Consider the following 24,525-nt stretch of genomic DNA (forward strand, 5'->3'; position numbering starts at 1 on the left):
GCATCAAAAAAAAGCAGACGACTTCAAATGGCTTCGTTTGCTTGAGAGGATCATCGTAGCACACCACGATCAAGCCTACTACTCGTGTCATTTCGAAGTGCGTCACGTTGGTCGGTTCTCAAACACGCTACGTCATGCCACCACAACGATCCGGGGCAGCTTGAAATGCCTCAGGGAACAAAGTACAACCGTACGCCCGTCAACGATGATCTTGACATTGAGAGATTGCGAACGGTTGGCATCGTTCGGCGGAGCACATTCGCGCGACTGGACGACACAGGGCAACAACAATGTGCTCTACCTTTCCACACAAATTACAGGGTAACCTTCCCTTCGAACGCTACATCCAAATGACCTCTAACTTGGTGTGCGGTGTGGTATCCACACTCGAAAGCAAGCCATACAAGGTACCAGCAACGAGTAGCTTTCTACTGCTCTATACACACCTCGCTGCAGTTTGTTTGAGTAAATCGAATGTGCGTCTGTTGTAATTACATCTACCACTAATGGCACACCACACCGCTGGTTCGTTATTTAATTAGTACGATGCACGCGCGGCATGCATTGCGGTTTGAAAACGAACGAAACCGTCATATTTCATTTCAATCATCTTCTGCCAGTAGATACACGTTGTGGCGATCGTAGTAACCCGAAGGACAGCGACGTCGCTGGTTACTTTCTAGTGAACGGTTCAATCGGCACGTTTCATTCTCGATCGATTCACCAGCTTACCTATCGGGTAGTCCGCTCAGCGCTTGGCCAAGCACTTCGGGGGTCTTGTTGGTACCTTGGGGCAAATTTTTGGCCATCTCCTCGACGTACTTCTCATCCGGCAGTCGTTCATCGTTCTCTGTTTCCGAATCAACCTGCGAAAGAGCAAAACGAATATTAGAATGTTGATTAGGAAAGGAAACATTTGCATATTCAGAAGATTCTGAAGCTTAAATTTAAAATTTACCAAACTATTGTGCTATTCTATCACAAAACTAAACATTGGGATAGTGTTGTATACACTTCGAGCAGCAGAAACAGTTTGTTTCCATCAAATCTCTTTTCTAAATATTCCTCAACCCCTCATTCCATCGCTGCTTTTGGAACAATTCAAAGAAATTTGCGTCATAAGCATCCATTGTTTACCGTAAATTTCCAAATCTCTGCTCCACCTGCAGCTCAGAACACAGAATAGGCTTATATAGACAAACAAAAGCCGTACCCCACCAACAGTATCTCTCTGAATTTGTTTAGATTCCACGGAACCGGTTCTCGGTCCGTGTTCTGTTAGGAATCTGCTTTCCCCATTCTTTTGACTCTAGCGATTGCATCCAGCAGCGGAATCGAACAACCAAGACTCTTGCAGCAGCCCGAAAAGATCAATATTCTTGTAGATGAGCATCACAGGCAGGCATGCCTCGACTGGTTACCAGATAAGCAAAAGAGACACATGACAGTGATCAGAAGAAGCGTTCGTCCAAACGGCGCGATAAAGCCCTAGGCGTGCGTGTAGCCCGTTGCTTTGCCTGACCATTGATAAGGCGAACCAGCTTGGTCTGTTACATAATTTAGTCATACGAGCTCCCGCCGCGCGTACTGAGGCCATTTCCCATGATTGTGGATCATGTTTGCCACTCCGGGACAGCTGTCTGGCGCCGGACGGATTGTTACTGTTGACCCGGCAAAAAAGAACCGGCGAATCCCAAAACACAACGTGTTCGCGAGGTGCCAGCGTGAACAGAGTGGCAGCGTGGCTGCTAAAGAAAATAAGTAAAAAAAATATGCTGATATGAACTTCGCTTGGTGGTGGCGCGATGTCGGCACTTCCGCGTGATGAATCACGCGATACTTTCGCGGTCGCGGTTTTTGTTTGTGTTTTCTTTTTGCTTCATCGTAGTAGACAACGCAGGCCTCGAACGTAGAACAAAATCCACAGAATCGAGGTGATTTGTTGCCGTTTTTATGCAATCTAGTTGCGTCAGTGAATCCAATTATAGACGCAAATAGATATTGGAATCCCCACCCACCCATTGGGACCGTCTCCATTCCATTCTTGTGATTAACGATCCAGAACCTAAGCCATCGGGACGGTTACAGTTACGCCACAATCGTCCAATTGGGAATTGGATTACCGTACACGACGGAAGCCGGAATGCGAATTAGAACGAGGCAGCTTCGCAGGTGGATGGTTGAACGAACCACAAAAACAGCCGGCTCCCCCACGGTGTCGCAACCCGGGCAGACAGGCAAATTTAATTAGTTGTCCAGCTCCAGCTGTTGAGTGTCCGGGGTTGGGGGAACTGCTCGTTGTCGCAGTAAGGCACGTTTAATGTCCATTTGCTACAGGCGCCAACAGCAGCTGGAACACAAGACGATTTATTAAGGAACCAAAACGAGAGAGCGAGAGATGCAAATGTTGATGATTTAACTTGGTCACCAGTGGAGAAACCATTTACTGGATCAAAGCGAGAGAAGATTCCGGGAGTGCTGTTTACATTAACAGCGAGCAACCCACAGAACCACTAACGATGGCGGACCACGGGACTCCCAACAAACAGAGCATAAACCATGGCCAACTTTGCACACACAGGCACGCTCCAACCGAAAACAGTTGGGAGAAAGTGAGTAGCAGCAGCCAAGGCAAAAGCAAAACATACAAACTCGGGGATTCGCTCCCGCGAGATCTAGCAGAAGGGAATCGGGAAAACTCATCTTCACACGCTCGGCTCGGACAGCGTGGGGGGAGGGGTGTTTTTCGCACGAAGGGAGGAGGGAGGAAAAATCGCTGAAGGAAAAATCGATAAATTGCGAAGCACCAGCAGCAGCGCTAAGACGGTCCAGCCGTTTTTGCACCTACATGATCCGAGTTTTCCGTCGTCGCACACTCCGGAGGTGGCTGCTGTTCCGGTTGTTGTTTCGGGCTTTTCTCCTGCTGCTGTTGCTGTTGGGAGGCTTCACCGCCTTCCGCTGGTACGCGTCTCCTTAGCTCCGTATCACCACCACCACCGCCTATTTCGGCCGAGCTCATCGCGAGGCTCCTCTTATTTTGTAGCGAACCACAATAGCACACACCGCGAAGCACAAGGAACAGGTTACTATTCTAGCGCGACGACGACGACGACGACGATGATGCGTTCAAAGAACACTTGCTAGCGCGACCTAGAATACACAGCGCACAGCGTTTTGTTATTGAACGACACACCACTCCACTCCGCGCGCGCCCACGAACTTGGCTCCGTTCTTTCAACTTTGCTCCACCACTTGGGGGGACACCGATTTCCACGCTCTCGAGAACCACGGCACTAGCAGCAATTCTTAGTGCACTCTCGCTTGGCGGTCAGCGTAAAATTGGAAAAAAGGTTGAATATCCCCGCTGCACGTCATTATCAATGCCCTCCCCTCCGCTATTTCTTTTCAACAAAAATAATGACCCACGCAGCAAAACGCTTCAGGCGCTGCTACACGAAGCGTAGAACCAGCCTTTGAAAATGTCCGATTTTCAACGTACAAAACAGCGATTTGAATTCGAGGTCAATTTTTCGTAAACTTAGTGACGGTCATCAAGAGAAGATTTGGGAAATTGAAACACGAAACACATCCACGACAGGAGTATCTTTTTTTCTTTGTCAATAATTATTCCTCTCAGCTTATCCAGGATGTGTACAGCTTGAAAGAATCGCACGAAAATCATTGGAACCCCCGGGGTTAGTAGTGTATCCAGAGTGTTATAATTGCGCTGCGTCTCATCAACCGGTCCATCGGGTTCTCTCAATTTCATTATCTATGCTGCTACGCACCGAACACGGAGAGTCCGGAAGAAGTGAAATCCGGGACAAAGTGAAAGGTTAAGGTAAAACGGTTTGAAAGCGTCGCATGAAGAGCACGACGATCGGGACGTGACCCGTGACGGTTGTAGAGTACAGGAGAGTTAAGAAGAACACGAACGAGGAAAACGGATGGGTTCTACAATCTTATCTCGGTACCTTTTGCTCTTGCTCTGTGGCTTTCTGGTGCTTGCTTCCTCCGCCCTCGTCACTTTTTCCCTTAACATCCTTTCTTCGCATCCTTCTACTTAACGTTATGATTAGCTCTGAGTGGCTCAACTGGCCATGCGCCAGCCTGTGTACTCTTTCTCCTACTCCTCCTTAGCCTCCCTCGCTCCTATCCACCCTATTGGTTTTACTCTAGCGAACAATCACAAATATGATCCTTAATTAACACATACAGAGACACGCATATGGACGCTACGACCCTGGCGCTGCGGCACATCCTACGGAAGCAGATTCTCACTGCTGGCGCTCAGGTTGGGGAGCGATTTGAACAGTTTGAGCTTGTTACTGCCCTCCTCATCGAGACGTCGATTCACGCCGGCGATCGCATCGGCCCCGTGCGAACGTGGATGCTGTAGATAAGGAGGTTGCTGCAACGACGCCGGTTGCTCACTACTGCTGGGCACAGTGCCTGCCATTGAGGAGCGTGGCAGAGGAGGCGGTTGCTGATAGCCCGAGGTGAACGGTGGTGTCAAGGCGAGCTGCATCGTCCTGTGGCTCGGTACCTTGCCCGAGAGGCTCAGCGAGGAGATCATCATCGGGTTCGCGTTCTGGCGGTGAGACTGCTGCTGCTGCTGCTGCTGTTGCTGCTGCGGCTGTTGCTGTTGCTGGTGATCGTAGTACGGCCGGCAGAACGGTACCGCACTTGGATCATCATGATAGGACGCACTCTGCAATATGTTCTCGAGCGAAAGCCGTTGCTCAGTCCGTCGGTTACGCTGCTCGGGGAGGCAATAGTGGAGCTGCTGCTGATGCTGCTGATCGTATTCTAGGATATCCTGAATGTTCATCTCGAGCGCATCATCATCGGACATCGGTGGCGCAACACACTGACCATCCTGACCAGCCGCACTGTCGAACTGAATGTCTGTCGTGGTGGGTGTACTGTACGTTGGATGATGATGCCGATGGTGGTGGTGCAGATGATGATGATGGTGATGGTGCTGCGGATGGTGACCATGATGATGCCGATGGCTACCGGTACCCGATCCAACACCGTCCGACGAATCGGTAACCGTGTCCGGCGCTGCTGACCCATCAAGTACGACCGGCGCACCGAGCAGTCCACTCATATCGTAGATAATGCTTTTCGGATTCAGCAGCAGCTGATCTTTGGTGTGCGTACCGATCTCGCACAGGGCCAACGGTTCCTGGGGGAAACTGAGCGATTGTTTCTGCAGCAGTTTCGTGTCCGAGTAGCGCCGGAATGGTTTGTTTGGCTCGCGCTGTATCGCTTCGTCTGTTGTTGCAGTAGCAACAACAGCAGCATTTGCTGCTGCTGCTCCCGCTGCTTCCGGTGAACGAGAGAAAGATGCTAACGATGGACCACCGGCTAGCACCGTCGAATGACGATGATAGAGCTTGTTCGGGTACGGTGCATGCGTGTGCTCCACCGTCACCGAGGAGGGATCATTCAGAATATCACGATTCTCGAGAAATATGGCCGAGTTGACGTAGCGACTAGGGCCAACAGTACTCGTCGCCACTGCCGCGGTGACACCTGGTGAGCTACTTCTGCTTCGATCGGCGCCACCGTTCAGCTTGAATAGACTCAGTTCATTTGCTTTTGTTGTGCTACCACCGTTCGTATGCTGTTCACCGGCATTCGTAGCCACCGGTACCGGTGGTTGCGTTGAATCCGCTGGTGCACCAGCTGCTGTCGAAGTGTTTGAGACGGTTGAGTAACGATGTTGACTACTGCCACCAGTGGTGGTGGTGCTGCTGCTGCCACCAACGATCGTTCCAATGCCACCACTTCCGGTCGTCGTCATTGTGTTCGCGGTCGCAGCTTCGCAAATGTTGTGCACGGAATCGTGGAACGGCATCGGCGTGAGGCTTCCGCTGCCCTGGGGGCACGGTTTGAACGATACCTGGCTGATGTCGTCCAGCGTCCAGTCGCGATCGTACCCGATCGATGAGGTACTCTCGATGTTGGCCGCAATAATTTGTCCCTGATGGTTAATCTGTAGCTCACACTGATCCCGGCCCGATCCGATCGATACCGTACCGAGCGGGGCTTGATCGAACGTTCGTATAATAAGCTGACCGCTACTGCCGCCGGTCCCACCGCTCATACCAGCCGCACCGGTACCACCGATCGAACCACCGACGATCGACGAAGGTTGCGGTTGATACTGGCTACCAGCCATGGAGGCCGATTGACCCCCGGAGGTAGCTGCTGTTCGTACCCGTCGGAACTGTGGCATCGGTGGGGACTGCGGTGGATGGATCTTCTCCGGTGCATTCTGGATGAGCAATATTCTACAAAAACCGAAAAGGAATCGAATTAGAAATTGCGCAATAAGGCATAACCGGATAACGTTACCTGTTTCTAGCGCGCCATCGATTACACAGACTCAAGTACTGCTTGCACTGGATATACATGAAGACGACACCGCCGGTTAGCCCAACGGTCACCACGATTAGTTTCGTCCAGAAAGGCCATCCGATCTGACTGCGTCGCACCTCCTCTGCTGCTCGCTCAATCAACACGCAAAGCGACCAGATTACGCATAAACCGGCGGCACAATGGAACAACACCGCACAGCACAACCGACGCCTTTCGACACCGGACATGTCCAGACTGCGCCACTGCATGAAGAAGAAAAGGAAAGACAAAAAAAAAAGGAAAAAGAGTGAATGTGATGGATTCAAATGATGGTTCACCCTGGCATGATTAATTTGCATTTGAAATCATCACAGCAGCCTTTGTGTCACAACGCACCGCCGTCAAGGTTGCACCGAATCTGCACAGCAACTCCCAATTTTGCATATCCTGACCATTTTAAAGTCAATTTTTCTCCGCATTAAATGGCGCTACTGCATCGCACCACATTTCGGACCGGATAAAGAGCATCTTTCTTGCGCGACACCGTGTTCAAGGTGTCATCACCATCGACTCGAACCGTTATCACAGCGGTTAGCCCCTTCTCTCCGTCGATTAGTTGAACTTGAACTTTTTGGAACCCAACACAATAGATAACCAGAAAAACCGTTCTCTATTCCAGGGCACGAACGATACCCCGTTACCGCCGAGGCCACCGCCGGCTGAAGGACGAAGCCCCATCTCGCACCGAATCGAGCCCGGAGATCGAGAAAACGTGTTTGAATCACGTTCATCATCGATTCGACCATCATCAGCAGCAGCAACAACAAAGCATGCGAAGTTATGCGCCACGTGCGTGCGTGCGTACCATCGATTGCTGTAGCATCAATGGAAACATAGTTCTCATTGTTGTTCAGTTGTTCAAACGGACCTCCAGTAGCAGCAGCAGCAGCAGCTGATAGATGTTCCTAGACGCTCACACCTCGATAGGAGGCCTTGTGCCGCAGCGTTTAGCAGGGCTGCTGGCGTGTCCTTCGGGTGCTCTCAAGTTCGCTACCGAGGCTGGATGATTTATGAAGATTCGGTGAGGAAAACGGATGATGATGATACAGGACGAACCTTTACTAGAGTGTTCGCGGATTCGCAAAAAAAACCAAATGGATCCACGGTGGTCTCCGGATCTCATCCACATAGCATCCCTCCAGAGCTATCTTTCACAGCGGGAGCATTAAAAATGCATGAATTGTTTATCACGTCCACAAGCGGGCATGGAGCCCTAAAGTGGAGTTCTTTCTAGCACCTTCCGTCTGCCACTGCTTTCAGACGCAGAACGGAAATGACGTGGACTGGCACACACAGACATACACAGTGGTGCTGCAGCTTCGGGGCAGTACTTCTCTGTGTCTAGCGAATCTGGCACGATCTGACAACAGCATCGCTGGTAGCCCTTGGTTTCAGGCTCTTCAAGGCTGCTGGATGGCCACACTAAGGGCCAATCCCTAGTTGCCTAGCACAGCAGCTCGTTAGAAGGTACTCTTCGTCGTCCTCGTGCCCGTAATGATCTGGAACGGAAGTTATTTATTGGATACCGGGAAAGGGGGTTGGCTGGTTGCTTGGCTGGCTGTTCTCTCGCAGGAGGTCCAGTTCAAATGCAACAATCCGACGCCGCCATTGCGCCGCCAGAAGTACCATCCCCAAGGAAGGAACCAGGAAACACGCGCCACAAACTTATCTAGGTCAATGTGTAACAGAGAACCGAGGTATCGGTTCGTTCTCTCTCTCTTTCTCTGTATGTCCTCGCTGATCGTTTCACACGCGCTACCACCGTTTCGAAGGACGCATCCTTTGGCATCCTATTAGCATCCTGGCCTGGCGGGCACGGTCTGTTTACGTAGTGCTACTACAACTACTGCTCTTCTTGTTGTTTGATTAGTGTCTTGATGAAAATTGGATAATTCAATCCAACCTTCGAGATCTCGCGCCCTTGTGGTTCGTGTGGTCATTCCAGAGGGTAGACACACCCCGGGCCTACCCCGGGCCACCATCTCTTCCCTCTGTCTTGACGGTGCTAAACGTGTCGAAACGCATGTCATTCAACTCCTTCGCCTTCCTTCGCAACAGAGTGTCAGCACCTTAAAGACAGACAGCAGGAGTAAACAAATCGATTCGCGCAATTCGCGCAAAGCTAACGGTGGTCTTGCCCCCAAACCCTCCCCCTCCTGAACCCCTGCTCCTGGAATCCTGCTGACGAGAGACAAATGGTGGTGGAGACACATGCAAGGTGGTGATGCTTCCAGCACCAGACATCGAGCTCGCGGTGCGCTTACCTCATTGAACGGTTTGATTTTGGTGTGCATGATAAACGGGAACTTGCACAGCTCGCAAGCGTTGGTTTCCGACGCCGTCAGCCATTGCTGCAGGCAGGTCTGGTGCACGAACTTTAGACTTCCGGAGCAGTAGCAGGGCGTCAGCAGCGGGTTGAGCGTGTCGGATTCGCAGTGACAGATACGGCATATGTCGCCACTGCTCTGCGACACCTGACTGCTGGTGGAGCCATACCTGCGCGAGAAGCAAAAGAATAAGGAAGAGAAGGGAAGAAAACGAAACGAGCTGGATCAGTGAACGATGAACTTTAGGCGACTGCAGCTAGAGGAAGAAGAAACAGGGAAGTGACACTCGGGGCTTGTCTCGCTGCCACGATATGAGATATGGAGTTGTATTTGGCAGTTTCTAGACAGTGTTTCCGGGAGAAATTCTTTCATGACGATCATACTTTTAATGAAAATGAGAACAGTCTAACAACAACACCTTAAGGGAGTGCGTGATCGAACCACAACACATTGACATTGACCACCAAAATCGAATGTACCACCAGTCCGGTTAATTCGTGACGAGTCGTGGATCGATAACGCAAACATAACCTCATGTCTTGTTGCGTGCTCCTAATGCTCCAGGCATTAATGCGACCACCACCACTCCGGGTCAATCAGCAGCACTGACACTTTACACCAATTTTTATCATTTTCACAATTAAAGCCAGAAGCTTTCTACTAGTCCGAGCGGCTCCGAATAAGGGACGCGTATCATTTGGAAAAGGGCATCACGAACGGAAGCTAAAATGGGGGGCTTCAAGGACATGGCATGGTGGAGCGTGTTCCCGAGCAGCACACGGTTGCTGACAGCTCATAAATCATTCAGCTCCCGCGGCTCCCGAATGTCCTTTCCCGGCTGCTAAGGACTAAAACTGTCGCTCAACTTGGACACCACCGAAGCGCCACCACCATGCCGCGGTGCTGCTGCTGTTGCTGCTGCTGCTGCTGCTGTTGGTCACGGCACAATTATCTCTGTGGTTTTTTCTCATTTAATTACTAACGCCCTCTTTCTCTCTCTCTTTCTCTATTTTTTGTGCAGACTAGGGCTAGCTCCCACCTAGTGTCCTTCTTACAGCCCTGAAGCCTTTTGACCTATTTTTGTGATCACCACTCGTGGAGGCCAAGCCCAAAACCAAGGGTAATCATGATGGTCAGGATGGTAAGTTGATGGTCTGAGGCTGGCCTTATCCTAGGTTTGAGTTGATGTGATAGTCCTGCCTTGTAACCTTGTGTAATCAATTCTCGGAACCTTACAGCCGGACGAGATCAGAAGATCCACAGTTCCAAGAAGCACTCCCAAGTGCAACGTGATCTGCGGATCGTACAGTGATGTCAGGTCAGTTCTATGAAACTATTTCAGATACGAAGCGCTGCATTTCCACATAACTCCACGTACCAGTCCTGTTGTGGTATATACGCATGCAGGTTTCGCCGCGTGACTTTGCACTGGCAGCGTGTAAGCACAATATGATTCCGGAGTGGAGCTTAGACAAACTCCAAAAACGGGGGTAACCAGCGTCTGCTGATAAGATAGGAGTGTACGCGACAAGACATGGAGCCGAGGCCATACCATGGAGTTCGCAGGTCACAAATCATTAGCACGACGTTTTAGAGCATCTCTTTGATGTAATGACTTTAGATGAAATCTCGAGTTAGCGCGGAGTTCCCACGATAATTCACAACACCGAGTACTTAGGGAGATGATTTATTGATTTGTTTATGCCAAGCATTCTAACCAACCACACCTCGTTGGTGGTGGAGTCTAGGTTGGCTATGACTTTGAAACCAGGTCAACCGATGCGATAAGCCGGACGCAGACAACGACGACCAGACTAGACCGGGACACCTCGATCGAGCGATTGATCTGAACCTTAGAACGTACACATTGCACACCGCCTCTTCTTCGCCTACAGTGCGCACTGATAAGCCAAAGTACCGCAAACGGAGCGAACCAAAACAGACTCCAATCCGGATCCGATTTCTTCCGCAATCAGTCGCGCATCGCAGACCGGGTGTTCTATCTAGGCGAGCGCAAAAAGTGACTCGCGATTGCGTACGGGCTTGTGTTTTGCAACTCATCTGTGACTCGGTTCGGTGGTCCGGTGATGCCAGCAGCACCATTTCGCGGTTGATTCTAGTCGATATTTGACGACGACGACGACGACCACGACGACGCTAACGGAGGTTGACACAGAAAACCGGCTAAAGGAACCGGTTATCCGGTAGAGGATGGGGCAATCGGTAGGTACGCGCGCACGCCTGATCGTGGTAGAAAATGGAAAAATTGCGTATCGGTGACCACACGATGAGGACGACGACGACGACGACGTCAACGATGGCGATTGGCAGCCGGGTGAAGGGATGTGAAACGGTTCTCCCAGCAGCCACCTCAAATGGCAACGAAATGACGCGCACACACACACGGGTGCGTTTGTTGCACCATTTGGACACGGGTCGTCGTCGAACGGATCACGGTCAGAACGGTCGTCGAACGGGCAAACTCTGAAATCCGATTGGATCGGCGTCATTCGGCCTCACTTAGCACTCCTACGCGAAACGATAAACGCACCAGCACGTACCAGTCAGCGACCGCACTACGCACACCTGATGGGTTGTGCAGGTTTTGGTTTGGCCGCGTTGGCCATCGAATTCGACGGTTCTTTAAGAAACTAGCGGATGCCGCTGGACTACGGTGCACCGGTGCTTGGATTTGTTGTTCCGAATGTCCAATAGGAATGAGATCTCTTGGCATTGCCAATCGGCGATGATTGAGGACAAATAACGTCTTTAGCTAAGGACTGTTTGAGACACGCGGAATCGGCATTCAATAATAAAAAGATAGTTGAATGGTGTATGTAGAGAGACATACAGATGTTTATTTATGACACAGACTTCCAGAAAAACACATGTACACTCGTTGAGATGAACCAGAAGCATTATTAACTATCGCATAGGTAACTACGTTTTATTGGTAACTACGGTAATGATGCTCATAGCTCCCATAGCATACTAACAACAGCATCTTTGCTCTTTTCTGAGCGATTCCACTAATGCATCAGTACAGAGCATAGACTATCGACTGTGCAATATCTGGACGGTATAGCAAAACGCATCGAAACTACAAAGTTGTGTGTGGCCTAGCATTGACCTTCTTTGATTGCCTTCCATCAACCAAGATCTTTCTTAGTGTATAATTACACACGTTTCTTCTTGTTAGCAACCTGTAATCATTGCAATAATAACCAGTGCGACTCAGAATTAATGGTTTTGCGAAAGAAAGTAGCTGATAATGGGCGATAATGTGCATTTATTTTTGATTTCCCGTTGCAAAACATCACATACCACAATTCTTCGCTAATTTTCACGCCAACTTTTCAAAGTACTTTATTTTTTTACCCTACATCTCAAGGACGGAAATATATCAGCAAAACATATAGGCTAAACTGTCCTCTTTTTAATGCGTATTCACATGACGCAATCGGATTAATATTGCCAAAGATATTAAAACTGACCAGCTAGAGCTGCTCGACAGAGCAAAGCAGACCATGAGCTAAAATCGATTCGTCGTGACAGATCCTTGGTTAGCATGCGAGCAGCTATGCGAAATGAAGATATTTTTTACTCCAAATAATGTAACCTTCAAAAAATTACCACCAACCAGCTCCTCGTTCATCTTAGGGCCATTGCCACATTACCATACCACTGCCCGAGATGAATCGAGAACATGTGGAGGACATGTGGATTCGAGCCGAGCGATCGAAATGAAATATGTCAGGATGATTAATGTATCCAATGTGCTCATGGATGTAGTTCAGGACACCGAGTAAGATCATTAAGGTCAAACAAAAAAAACAGCGGAAGCTTGGCAGCTTGAGCATAAATTCATATAGATTCCTCGTCAAAACATAACAAGATAAAGCAAATTCGACATTCAAGCGAATCTGCATCTTTTGGTGACCGACTGGCAACTGCACACAGTACACGCTGTTGTCCAGTGAACTGCGCAACATCGTTGAAGCAAACACCGATAGCTATCTACTGGCTTGCACCAGGTTGTACCACACCTCGTTTGCCTCGTCATCAGGTATATATGATTTGTTTACGACTTTCTGCCCCTCCGCTCGGTACAGGGTGAGAGTGACCGACCGGTGAAACGGTTTCTGCATTTCTATTATTCCATCCAAAGCGCGAGCCCGACCAGCGGTCACGAAATCGATGCCATCCGTCGCACTAGCCGCTGGGTAGTGTGGTAGCTATTATAACCGGTAACGCATTCGGTGGCATATAGTGACAGCGATTAAGCTCGCGGTTTCGTGCCGTGAAGGAAGTGGCTGGTACCGGACGTACCGTATTTGTGTGCGCGTGGTAGATGCACGCCTCCCTGCTGCTGTCACATGTGTGTGAACGGAATGGTTAAACACTGATTTGTGAAATACGAAGCGACACTACAAACAAGCGAATGGAGCAATAGATAAATCAAATCGCTTCGCTATCTATCAGCCCTATCGGTGTATCGGTGTTTCGGATTCGTGGATTCGTATGCATTTGCCATTTTGTTCGCACCACAACAGACCTTTAAACAGATGAGCTGCTGAGCGTCGGAAGTCGGAATGCCTTAATCCTCCAGGAAGGGTTCTCGGGAGTTCGTGCACACATACGCCCATGCAAGTCGTTATAATCCGGATTGAAACGCCCATTACAAAGTCCCGTGTGCATTAACGGAGATTCCCGTCATATCCGTGGGGCAGGCTCTGCTCTGGATGGATATGTGCATTAAGTACCACCACCTCATCAACGCGACACCCACTCGTGATTGTGCATGACGACGGCAACCTGGCACTGGCACCGGATGATGCCATCAAAGGACACCAAACACTGTTTGCCTGGCCTGGTCCTCTGCAAGCCAAACCGGAACCTCGACAAACATATGATAGCGCCATAGGGGTGGTGGTGTTGGTGGTGATGCTCGAATCGATAAAGTTGCTGCTGCTGATGTTGGCCACCCTGGGAAGCCGAGATTTGACCCAATTTCCAGTTCGCTGGGCCAAGCAAAACAAAACCAGAAAACTAGCCACACAGAGAAACAACAGGGAGGGGGAGGGGGGTGGAGGAAGCTGCATGCGGAATTTGCAGAAGATTTCTGCCCAGTGCGCCATGCCCCGGTGTTCCGAATAGGCCTAGCCCTAGCAAGAGGCGACGTTTTACCTGTCTTTCTGTACAGCTTAGTTGGCCACGTTTCGAACCGCTTTTGAAGCATGTTCGCACCATTTGGCATTGAATTACAATATTGTGTACATTAGGATCATGACAGATGATACCGTTGGAATGACTTTCATCTTTCTTTTATACATTCTAAAAGAAAATTTTGCTCATCAGTAATCAGAACAGACCTTTTTTTTTTAACTGACAGATAGCTTATCAGATAGTTCGTACATGTAGGTCAATAAGTAAAACTTGGGACATTTTGCTCGTATAAGAGTCCAAAGCACAACGTCTTCAAACGGCAACATCGACATCGATAGCATTCGACGCTTATCAGCCAGGCGGAAAAGCCAAAAAACCGAATAATGAAAAGACATTTCTCTTCCCCCATTTTTTTGGAGCATAATGCGATCGATTGATTTACGGCTCGCAATCGATATAATCCACGAGGGTTCGAGCGATTCCCGTTAGCTTTACCATCGGTCGGTGGCGTACGTGGTAGCGCGACTGGTGTTGGTTGTCCCATAATGTCCATACATTAACCTTTGAAATATAAATAAGACCCCAGTGCCGCCGGCGGTCAACCCGAAGCCGGACCTAGCCGCGGCACTAACGCCAGTGAACGCCATCAAGAATTAACACTCGATGGAAAATACAAGTACAACTGTATGACCGGTTGGATGTTTGGTGAAATAACATTCACAGTTTATCGATCTAATCAATAGCTAAGCAGCGAAGGTACATGCGCGCATCATCCCTCGCTCTAATGATACGCTCTTCAGAATCCCACCTACACGCGGACACCATTAACCGGGGACATAATTCTTGATTTAAACTATCCATTACAATACCAATGCGGCTAGCATACCAGCACGACTACCCGCAGGTTGTCATCCCTCCCTACACCGGTGTATTAGTGGTTCACCAGCAGCATTTTCCAACACTCGTGGTGCCCACCACTTAATGGTGCCCCGTTTCCATCAGCTAACGCCAGGCCAGTAAAATGGATGACTAACCCAGTTTTCCGCTGCCAGCTTCCTACACGGCCACGGCTACGACACGGCCTTTTGGCGAGAATGACGCACTTTCCCGCGTTGGGACGTCATTCGGTGGCCTTCCTTCACCACGCTCAGAATCCGTTTTCCGTATTGCGGAACATGGCAACACGGGAAAAGGGTTATGTGTGTCTGTATGTGTGTCCCCGTGTGTGTGAGTCTGCACAACTCAATTCCCCATCGCCAAGATCGCGCCAGATGGAGAGGCTGGCTGGTGAAAATGAATTTTGATTTATGGTTATCCGGCACCTTCCTGCGTTCCGGCGACGGCGACGACGACGACGACGACGAAGCACGTAAAGCCACCTGTTTCCAATGGCCACTAACGGGGTGCGACGAGATACGCGAAGTGTCTCTGGTTTTGTGATAAATTCGTGAAAATTAATTTACTAAATCTCCCTCTCCCTTCGTTAGCACACAATGGACGACCCACAGACCCACAGTACTCCATCAAGAGAACATCCAATGTTGTTATTGAAATCTGAGTCGGCTCGCCGCCATTAACGGGATAGTATAATATTACACATCTTAGAAGATGCGAGACGACGACTTCTGGTTCCATCGTCGCGATACAGCATTCACGGCACGTTCATCAACATGATAAATCGCAACAGATACCATCTCCGGCTTCCGTAAAGTTCCTTTTTTCGCGTTTGGTAAATGCCGCGGCCCTGTTCACGGTCAACCACACTAGGGTGCATTGTCGCTCCACTACCACTTCCCCAACACAACTGACTCCCGCTGACTGGATTGTTGTGGCCAGCGAGTTCACAAAGAATGGTTTGCTTCAATGCTGGTCTGGATGCACCGATCTCCGATCGATCGCAAAAGGATTTCCGGAGAATGGAAGAGATCAGAACGGGAGTTTTGAACGAAATCGGAAAGTCGCAGAATCCGGATTGGAATAATCCATAGCACATAGTGATTATGGTGACAGGGAGCCCAAGTTTATGGGCCCTTACAATGGCCTTGTGTTTTAATGCATTTTGGGATGAAGTTATTATGGACGATCATGGTTGTCTTTTGGGGTCGATTGTTTACTAGAGTTACCTAAGGAAGGACGGATTCATTTTGAAACAACAAACTAGCTATTTCCTATTGGGACATACACGGCATAATCTATCTTTACGATGAGATTGATGCAGAGAAGTGATTTGAAAGGGATTGCAAGGCGTCCACAGTTTGTCACGCGAAGGGATTTCCGTTTTTGTCGCGTGAACCGAGGTCGATTGCCCTTTTTCACGGCGCGAAACAATGTCACGACCACATCACACGCACATTCGTAAATCACTAAAAAGTGAAACCTCCTATCAATCAATCAATCCCTAAAGATCTTTCCAATCAGTTGCCCCAAATTGTTTTATAGCAAAACAACCTGTACGGACATCTCTTGCGATTCTATTATCTATTGCATCAACTCCGGTCCGACTGGATCAATACCGTCGGGTCACGGGTGGCGGAGGCAATAACCATCGGCCAGTGTCCTGCACTTGACCGCGCTTGACGGTAATTCGAGCGAGCCGCCAAGCAAGCCGGACGACGATGACACGATGTTCGGCGATCATTAACACCTTTGGCGAAGCGGTGCGGCGCATGTTGTTGCGCATGTCCTTGCCTTGTACAAAACCGCCTCTGTGGCCTCTAGTGTGGTGGTGGGCTCGCCCCGCAAGTTTGTACGCCACGCGGACTTGACCTTTATAATGGGCCACTCTGCCTGTCCACCTGGGGATGTCAACACGCACTTTTCGGTGGTCGGCCCTCGCAGCCGGCCCTTATAAGATTTCATTCATTCGTGTTGTACTTCTTGCCGACGCCACAAAGGAGAGAGAGAGAGGGGGAGAGTGGTTTCGTGTTAGACATGTGCAAGACAAATCACCAGATATTATCCGCATCCGCCAGCCGGAGTTGGACCACGTTCAAATGGTTGTAAGGCACTATCATGACAATGATCTTGATACCAGTGCTGTTTAATGTTTAAAGTTCGTATCGTTGAGATCTACCTTCGCCTTGGCTCGAATCAATAAAGCATATCTGCGAGTTAGGGTTTTTTGGTGGAAAATGGATCTCCACAATCCCCAAAAACCTTAACCATGATTAAGGCACCAACACAAAACGGCGATTTATTACAGCTCGTTAGCAATTCAGGGCCATTGTCGAGAAGATTTCGACCCAAAGCCACTTCCCTTTCGATACTCTGAAGGGTGATCGAAAGATATTAAAGATATTCATCGTTCGATTTACCAAACACTTCCTAAACAACAAACAAACGTGTCAACGTGTGACCTCGAAACCGGGTCTAGCGGAAAATGCAGGTGAAATCAGTATCCCACCAAAATGGCTGGTTCTTGCACTGGAACGATCTATGAAAGTTGTTCGCACCGTCGATCGATCAGCTTCTTCGAAATGCCGATCAGTTCCTTCCACGCCTCGTTATTAGATAACAAGTGCGGAACGCGAGACACGCGGGATGTATCACCGTTGTAGACACTTGCATAAGCGAGCCCGTCGAGAGGCGAGAAGGTTAATGCTGCACAAGTGGTCCCCTTCTCGCTATCGATCGACGAGAGAGGCGTGTCGGCGTCGGCGTGATCATCGGTCACTTAGTCAGCCACAGCTGTTAACGCCCATTGACGTCACCGAGAATAACCGAGAGAAGATCGCGAGACGCACACCGACTCCAAACGCCGGCATCCAACGAGACATTATCAATCCGGTAATGGCAATGGCAGCAGCAGCAGCTAGACAGCCCATTGTTTTGGCCGGCCGTACATTTACATGCCATACTTTTCCAATCTGGGAAGCGTAATTGTGATTGAGGTATTTTTTGATTTACCACTCACTAGAGAAGTGGTTCCAGTGATTGCCATTAGCATGAGCTGGTGGTTGGTTAGATGTTGTAGCCGGGAGTCCCGGTTTTTTTTTTTATGAACAGACGATCGTTTAAATGAATTTACGAACGGATTGGAGCCTATTACGGCTATTACAGCAAACACGATTAGTAGTAGGACCGACGTACCTATCGAAATCCCTTTGGCACTAGGGAGGTGCCCATTATCTGAGTGTTTATTTCCCACTTCTGGCCACGGCTCATATGGCTCCGTCAAAGGCACCACAGGCACTTAACTAACGCTCGTTTTGCTCAGCTGACGACAGCCCGAACCGAGCTAATGGAGTGTTGGAAACGACAATTAGCTGGCACAAACAATTAGCAAATGACCACGGAGGAGAGCTCGCGCGAGATGGCTTTCACTTTACAAGCATGAACACTCTTCAACTGATCTCGCAGTACTTTGACTACACTTCAAAAGCGCCGTGCAGATGTATGAAATCGGGTTGAAATAGAATGGTTAATACTTTTTAAAATACATTCCGTACAAAATTCATACCATCCAGCCAGTGCCAAGGCTGTCCTTATCAAGCAGGCACGAAACGCAATGGTCGATGTATTATAAATCGATCATCGATGCTCGATGGCGTAATTAAATGCGAGCCACGACTCAGAAGCCACACACAGCATGGAACTCTACACATCAGCTTCCTATCAATAGCGGAACCGATTGGGTGGGGAGGCTGACATCACCATTGGCTGCTGCAGCACCAGCACACTACAGTGCAACAGCCGCGCTATCGCCAAGTGACAATCGCTAGTGGTCGCGGTCGTCGTCGTTGTCGTAGTCGTCGTCGTCGTGGTCCAGCGGCAATCAGTAGAGTGAAGCAGAACGCAAAATAGAAATGGAGCAAATACAGCGCGCGCCGCTGATAAGGTGCGCACCGTAGAAAGGGTCTCTTGGCGGAATAAGTTGCTCCAGCAGCAAAGTGCACGATTTACGGGCGCTTCCCCCTTTTTACAATAATGCAACCCCAAGTCAAGCCCAACAGCCCTAGGATTGCGGAAGAAACAATAAAAGTTCCGTCGTTAATATGGATCAACATTACACTCGCTTGCAATCCGAGACGCACACGGCGCGGCGTCGCGGACATTAATTAGTGATGCCACCTGGTGGCCACCATCCTACACCGCCTCCTCGTTGCCCTCGCTGGCCCTTGCAATCAGCAGCGCTACCGGTGTTGATATGATAAAACAAACGCGATTACGCTCTTTGTTTGCCAGTTTGCACTGATAAAACAATCCGCTGGATCCGCCGACGACGCTACCGTCCTCGCTAGACAGTTGCCCCCCCCCCCCCCTCTCCTTAGCTCTGAGTCGCTGTTGGACTTATGGATGGATCCATGGTTTATGGCGGAGCAAATAGTAATCCCTTCCGAACGGAGGCGACGGCGAGCATTAGTTGCTTAGCATTAAGCTTCCGGAGAAGAGTGGAAGGAAGACATCGCCAGGTACACACACACACACACACACACATAAAGACTGGAAGTGGAAAAATGAATGTTTCATCCTGCAGCTCAGAGACTCCCGGCCAACTGCAGCTGCACGTGCATGCCAGGGGGGCCCTGGGGTGATAATTTAATATTCCATCTCGCAGTGGCACGTTCCGTTGGTGTATCAGTATGTCTCATGCAACGGGCACGTTGCAGCCATCGACTATGCAATGCATTGCACACCGGAGCACATGGTGCATCATCGGTGATCGGTGATCGATTTCAAATGAGCACGTCTCTTCCTGGATGTCACGATCACGGCGACGACGACGACGACGACGACGACGACACATGACTCGGAAATCCAAATCTCAGCGTCTCACACCCCAAGGGCCATGTTGTGTTGCGTTGCGTAACCAAGCATATACCGCGACTGTTCTCTTTGTGTGTCATTCGCGTTGGTTTCATCGAGGCCGTCGCTCGTCTTCCTCGATCGGGGTATGGCAAGGTCAGTGGGGCAAACGTAGTAGCAGGCGAAGCAGGCGCATTGTATTGGACAGAAACCCTTGGCTTTGCCGTAAAATATTCGTAGCAGGACCATGGACTTGCGTCTTATCATCAATGCTAAAAGCGCGTACTGCCATGTGATGTTTGGAAACGTGTGGCTATAACCGGAATGTAGATTTGTTAGTTTTTTTTTAATAAGAATTGTGATTCAGTGCGACACGTGACTCAGTTGATTCCGCGAAAAACCCCACTTGGAACCGAGGACTGAGTTTAGAACGCAACACGAAGCGCAGTAAACTGGACGGCTGACTATTGCTTTCTTCAACAAACGGCAACTCATACGAACACAGCAACCTGTGACACATTTGTGATCGTCGCTTCGTTACGTATTCAAAATCATTTCATTGCAGCAAAAACGAAGGCCAGTCGTTAACATTCCAAGTATCTTATATTTCAAATTTCGAATTCCAAATTGATATTAAAATACGAAACAGGGAATCGTTTATGTAAGTGTGTCTTCTGGTGCAGTGTGTCTAAGACAGTCAGACTAAGACCCCCTTTGTATTTCAGTCAATCAATGTGTTTCAATCATGTGGCCAGGAGAAGGACCCGGGATAGGGATTCTTTAAACATAGAAGAGCTTTAAGGGAATACAAATCCTCGGTGTATTACTTAAACTGCTAATTTAAATACCGAATGGACGTCCCAAGCCAACATTCCACTTCTGCCGAGTTCCAGATTTATCTATTGAAACTAAAAATACTTCAAGCGACCAAGCGGCGTGACCTTCACAAAAAAAACACCAGATAGAAGACCTCGTCGATGGTATACCGTTCAATCCAAGCACGCGCTCCACGCGCACAGAGAAAGTAAGTAAGTGACCTCCAACAGCCCCCAACGCCGGTTGTTCGTGTTCTTAATGTTTGCCAATTAGCTACCCACGGACCCGGTGGAAAGCGGTCCGAGCGCGTTCACGCGCACCGGCCAATGAACCGCGGACAATTGTTTGCACAGATTTCGCTCCACGGAGCCAGGGTTTGTGCGTTTGATCCGAGATGTGGGCCCCCCCCCCCCCCCCCCTAGAAACCGGTGCATCATCATCATCATCAAGGGGCGCTCATCCTTCTGCTGCTGTCTATCGTAGGCAGCACACCGGTCGGTTGGCTAATGAACCGGTCTCGCACCGGACCGCGATCTGGCGGACAGGTTTTCACGGAAGTCTCCAGACGGCAAGTCGCGTCCCGCCCAACTCAACCCATCATTAACACGCCTCTCGCCGAGCTATCTATGCGCTCTAGAAGCTGCCCTTACCTGGTGTGTGTTAGCATCCCGGAGGAGTTCCAGTCCACATTCTCGATGTCGGATGAGGTTTTCCCGTTGGAGATCGACATGTTTCGATGTGCTGGCACTGGGCGTGTGAATTGTTTGCTCGCTTGTTTGCTGGTTGTGTGCTGTCGGAGCCGATCTGCCCCGATCCGGCGATCACGGCCGGAGATCCTTCAGATGCTGCCGATGAGTGGTTCGCCTTCGCCGCTGACCATCGCTAATTTGAAAAACCCTTCTCTGGCGCCTACGAGCACTTTTCCTCACGGGCACGCGACCTCGCAACGGTCCCTATGCCAACTACACCACACCAACTTCGCCAGTGATCACTAGTTTTCATTCACAGCACAGACACACACGCGATTGTGTGGGACCTTCAGGCACCGAAAACCGCAAGCAGATGTATTAATTTGTTATATTTTTAGCACGCACGCTACCTTCACGGGCACTTCCTCTGCTTCCACTCTGCCCTGTTGGCCAATGCTCGTGTAAACAAGCGGCTAAGGGATGATGGTAGAAAATGGAAAATTTGTTAAAAGAAAAGCCAGCAGCTCTCTTCTCGTTAGGGGCCGTGTTCCACCCAATCGATGGATCACAGCTCGCTGGTTCAATGTTTCCTACGATTGGTGCCAGAACAACGAAGCGAACCGAGAGAGAATCCTGTGGCGCTTGCGAGTTGTTACATAAAACGGCAGCAGGCCAGGTGGTTGCTTTCACGCATTCTGCACACCTCGCCCATCGGACGACAATAACAACGATTGAATGGAGATTATGCTGAGCAGGGGTGGGTCCGGAGGCAGACGCTGCTGTCGTCACTCGGCGGGACTAATTGATGAAGCGGAAGGTGGAATCATGTGCGTAACGGCGGTGTACGGGGTCATGGATTCGTTCTTCGTTCCCAGCATCATTCTCAATTAACGCCAGCAACCTTCATCGCACGCACAAAGAAGGAGGCGGCTGTTGTTGTTTTCAATCTCGGTGAAAATTCGCCACCCCAAGCACACACACACAAAAACACACGCACACAAAAGGGGGCGCGCGCGCGCACGCACGCACGGACGATGGAAAAATCTGCAATCTCACAATCCGCTGAAGCCACGATTGCAAATTCCGGATCGAGGACACAATTCGTTGGTTGTGTTGTCCGAGCCACGAGGGAGAGGCCGTTTTCCAGGAGCACCACCAGCAGCAACAGCAACGCCAGCTTCCAATATGGTTGCCAACGTCAAGCGGCCGCTGCTGGGTTGAGGATAGCGACGAATGGAAATTGTGGCCTCCTAGAGCAACCTGGCACACACGCACGACAAAGGACACCACACGTTCACCTCCTGCAGTTGCCTAAGTGAAAGGAACCACGATTTGGGTCGTCGCGGAGCTACCGTTCGCGGCGTTTCTCACCGGAAGTCCTGCCAGTCGGAAGCAGGATGTCCGTCCTCCTAGACACGCCTCACTATTCCCTTATCTCGCGTGCCGTTGTGCATCCCCTCACGATAGTGGGTCCGTGATTACCGTCCGATAATTGTTTGCACCGAAGATGATGGGCCTACTTTTGTACGCGCAGATTTAACGCCGCGGATGATGAGCTGAGTGCGAGGTGTTGCGATCTCGCTTGCTCTTCTTCGACTTCTTCTCGGCCGTCTTCGTCGAGGGTTGTTTTGTTTTGAACGGCTCGAGACGAGCTGCCCACAGAACATCGGTTCATGCAAGTCCCGAGAGAGCGGTTAAATCGGAGAGAGGCGAGAATCGGAGAGAGAATTACATATTTTTTACGATTAAAATATTGCTTTCCATTATTTATAGTTAACCTTTGAATACCTGAAAAATGTGTGCAATTACTGAACAACCAACAAGCCATTGGAGAAGTCATTTATCTGTGAAATCCGACGTGTAGATAAGGTCAACATGTACATAAGTTATGCTACGTACCGAAGCACCAGTACACTACATGACTGCATCTAGTGACCTGGCGTACCAAGAAATGTCAAACTCCGTCCAGACGATGACGAATGTTGGAGAATTTCTCGACGAGAACTTCTAAATTAAACGTCATCCCATACAAATCCGTCGAGAAGTTATCGCGATAACTGCAATGCACGTGTAGCGAGCGAGCAAGCGAGAACGAGTGAAAACCCCCTTAGGAGCTGTCAAATCGTATGTAAACAGTAGGGCGAGAAAGTTATCGCGATAACTTTTGCTCAAATTGAGCAAAAGTTATCGCGATAACTTTGTTGCTCGTTTGGACGCAGTTTCATTTTCCAAGTCGTTTTGCCCGCAATTCCCACAAAGATGGAACACGGGAAATCGAGGATGGACCAACTCCTGCAGGATCGCGCAGTGTACCAGCAGCTGTGTAAGGACTATTTGAACCTCAAAGTGTTGGCCCAGAATGCGTGCACGAGTCCGGAACGCCTGGCAAAGTGCAAGGAGTTGGTGCGCGATCCAGTTTACTCCCCGCGGAAACTGGGCCGTATTCACCAGTTCGGGGATTTCTTGCGCTTACTGGAGCAACGCAATCTACTTAGTATGATCAAACCGGAACAGCTGGAACGGTTTGAAGAAATGCTCGACTCGCAGGACCTCTTTACGGATCTCAAGCGATACCGACAAACGCTGGATGCGCATCGTGCAACGATCGAAAGGCACTATCTTGAAGGTACGGAGGAAGAGCTATATTTGGTAGGATCCACATTGTTACTCAATTTCCCTTCTGTTGTTTGCAGATCTACGCCACCGGGATCGTCGTACACTGTTGGAAAAGGAGGTAGAAAGAGTTAAGCTCGAGTGTGGCGGCGGTAAAGAAGAGGGCAAGCGAACGGCGGAGCCTTCAAAAACGGACTCCAGCACCAAGGAAGTTCCAACGTTCGCCGAGAAACGGGACGAACTTTACACGCTGCTGCAGAACGAAATCGGAAGGGATTGGCGAACGCTGGCTCGTGCCCTCAATCTTACCAGCACCGATATCGATGAACTAGAATCAAGCTACCGCCTGCGGGAGCGAATCCTGGCGGTGGTAGAACGGGCTGAACAAACGCAGGGAGCTGATTCGTTGGAGGTGTTTCTGGATAATCTACGAAGCGCCCTGGCCAGATGTCGGCGAAATGATCTCGTCAAGAAAATGAACAAAATGTTGCAATAGTTCCACTCGCGGTGCCTTGTATGATCTTGGACCAGATTTCGACATACTGATACAGGTATTTAATACCCTTTACACATTTTATAGAAATTGTTTATCTAGATTTTTAAGCAAAAAATATACATTCCACAAATCAGATTTTATAGTAACATTGAAATAATTTGGTAGAAAATAAATATTGAACAAAGATATTCCATACACACTCGGTAACACCAAGGAGTTTGCGTTCCTTCTTGTTTTATTTCAC

General features: G+C 49.6%; 3 protein-coding genes across 7 annotated transcripts in view; 1 reads left to right on the top strand and 2 right to left on the bottom strand.

The window, feature by feature from the left end:
• Window positions 1–3,384, bottom strand: part of LOC125954457 (phosphatidate cytidylyltransferase, photoreceptor-specific) — a 10,972-nt gene extending 7,588 nt beyond the window's left edge. Inside the window, exons 1-2 of the mRNA XM_049684820.1 lie at window positions 2,849–3,384; window positions 733–866 (exon numbers count right to left, since the gene is read on the bottom strand). Coding sequence (XP_049540777.1) covers window positions 733–866; window positions 2,849–3,019 — 305 coding nt within the window. The 5' untranslated portion in view covers window positions 3,020–3,384. The remainder of the gene's footprint in view (window positions 1–732; window positions 867–2,848) is intronic.
• Window positions 3,385–3,605: 221 nt separating this feature from the next.
• LOC125954424 (uncharacterized) lies at window positions 3,606–22,790 on the bottom strand. Of its 5 annotated transcripts, none has more exons than XM_049684769.1 (5): window positions 22,693–22,790; window positions 21,134–21,645; window positions 8,694–8,925; window positions 6,367–6,632; window positions 3,606–6,302 (listed from the first exon to the last, which is right to left on the bottom strand). In XM_049684769.1, the coding sequence occupies exons 2-5, from the start codon at window positions 21,211–21,213 to the stop codon at window positions 4,262–4,264; spliced, it is 2,619 nt and encodes an 872-aa protein (XP_049540726.1). In that variant the 5' UTR covers window positions 21,214–21,645; window positions 22,693–22,790; the 3' UTR covers window positions 3,606–4,261. The 5 variants fall into 5 exon arrangements, with proteins under 5 accessions (XP_049540726.1, XP_049540725.1, XP_049540724.1 ...); XM_049684768.1 differs by having other exon boundaries at window positions 22,655–22,769; XM_049684767.1 differs by having other exon boundaries at window positions 22,544–22,769.
• A 630-nt stretch (window positions 22,791–23,420) lies between these two features.
• Window positions 23,421–24,476, top strand: LOC125954503 (uncharacterized). Its single transcript, XM_049684885.1, has 2 exons — window positions 23,421–23,798; window positions 23,866–24,476. The coding sequence occupies exons 1-2, from the start codon at window positions 23,432–23,434 to the stop codon at window positions 24,279–24,281; spliced, it is 783 nt and encodes a 260-aa protein (XP_049540842.1). The 5' UTR covers window positions 23,421–23,431; the 3' UTR covers window positions 24,282–24,476.
• Window positions 24,477–24,525: the final 49 nt, after the last annotated feature.

Source organism: Anopheles darlingi, chromosome 3, assembly GCF_943734745.1.
Source record: "Anopheles darlingi chromosome 3, idAnoDarlMG_H_01, whole genome shotgun sequence".
NCBI classification, from domain to species: domain Eukaryota; kingdom Metazoa; phylum Arthropoda; class Insecta; order Diptera; family Culicidae; genus Anopheles; species Anopheles darlingi.

Excerpts from the sequence above, each read along its gene's own strand:
- LOC125954503 (XM_049684885.1), top strand. The coding sequence starts at position 23,432 with ATGGAACACGGGAAATCGAGGATGGACCAACTCCTGCAGGATCGCGCA. Across the intron at positions 23,799-23,865 it reads CGAAAGGCACTATCTTGAAG|ATCTACGCCACCGGGATCGT; the intron begins GTACGGAGGAAG and ends TGTTGTTTGCAG.
- LOC125954424 (XM_049684769.1), bottom strand. The coding sequence starts at position 21,213 with ATGTCGATCTCCAACGGGAAAACCTCATCCGACATCGAGAATGTGGAC. Across the intron at positions 8,926-21,133 it reads GGGATGCTAACACACACCAG|GTATGGCTCCACCAGCAGTC; the intron begins GTAAGGGCAGCT and ends CTTCTCGCGCAG. Across the intron at positions 6,633-8,693 it reads AAATCAAACCGTTCAATGAG|TGGCGCAGTCTGGACATGTC; the intron begins GTAAGCGCACCG and ends TTCTTCATGCAG.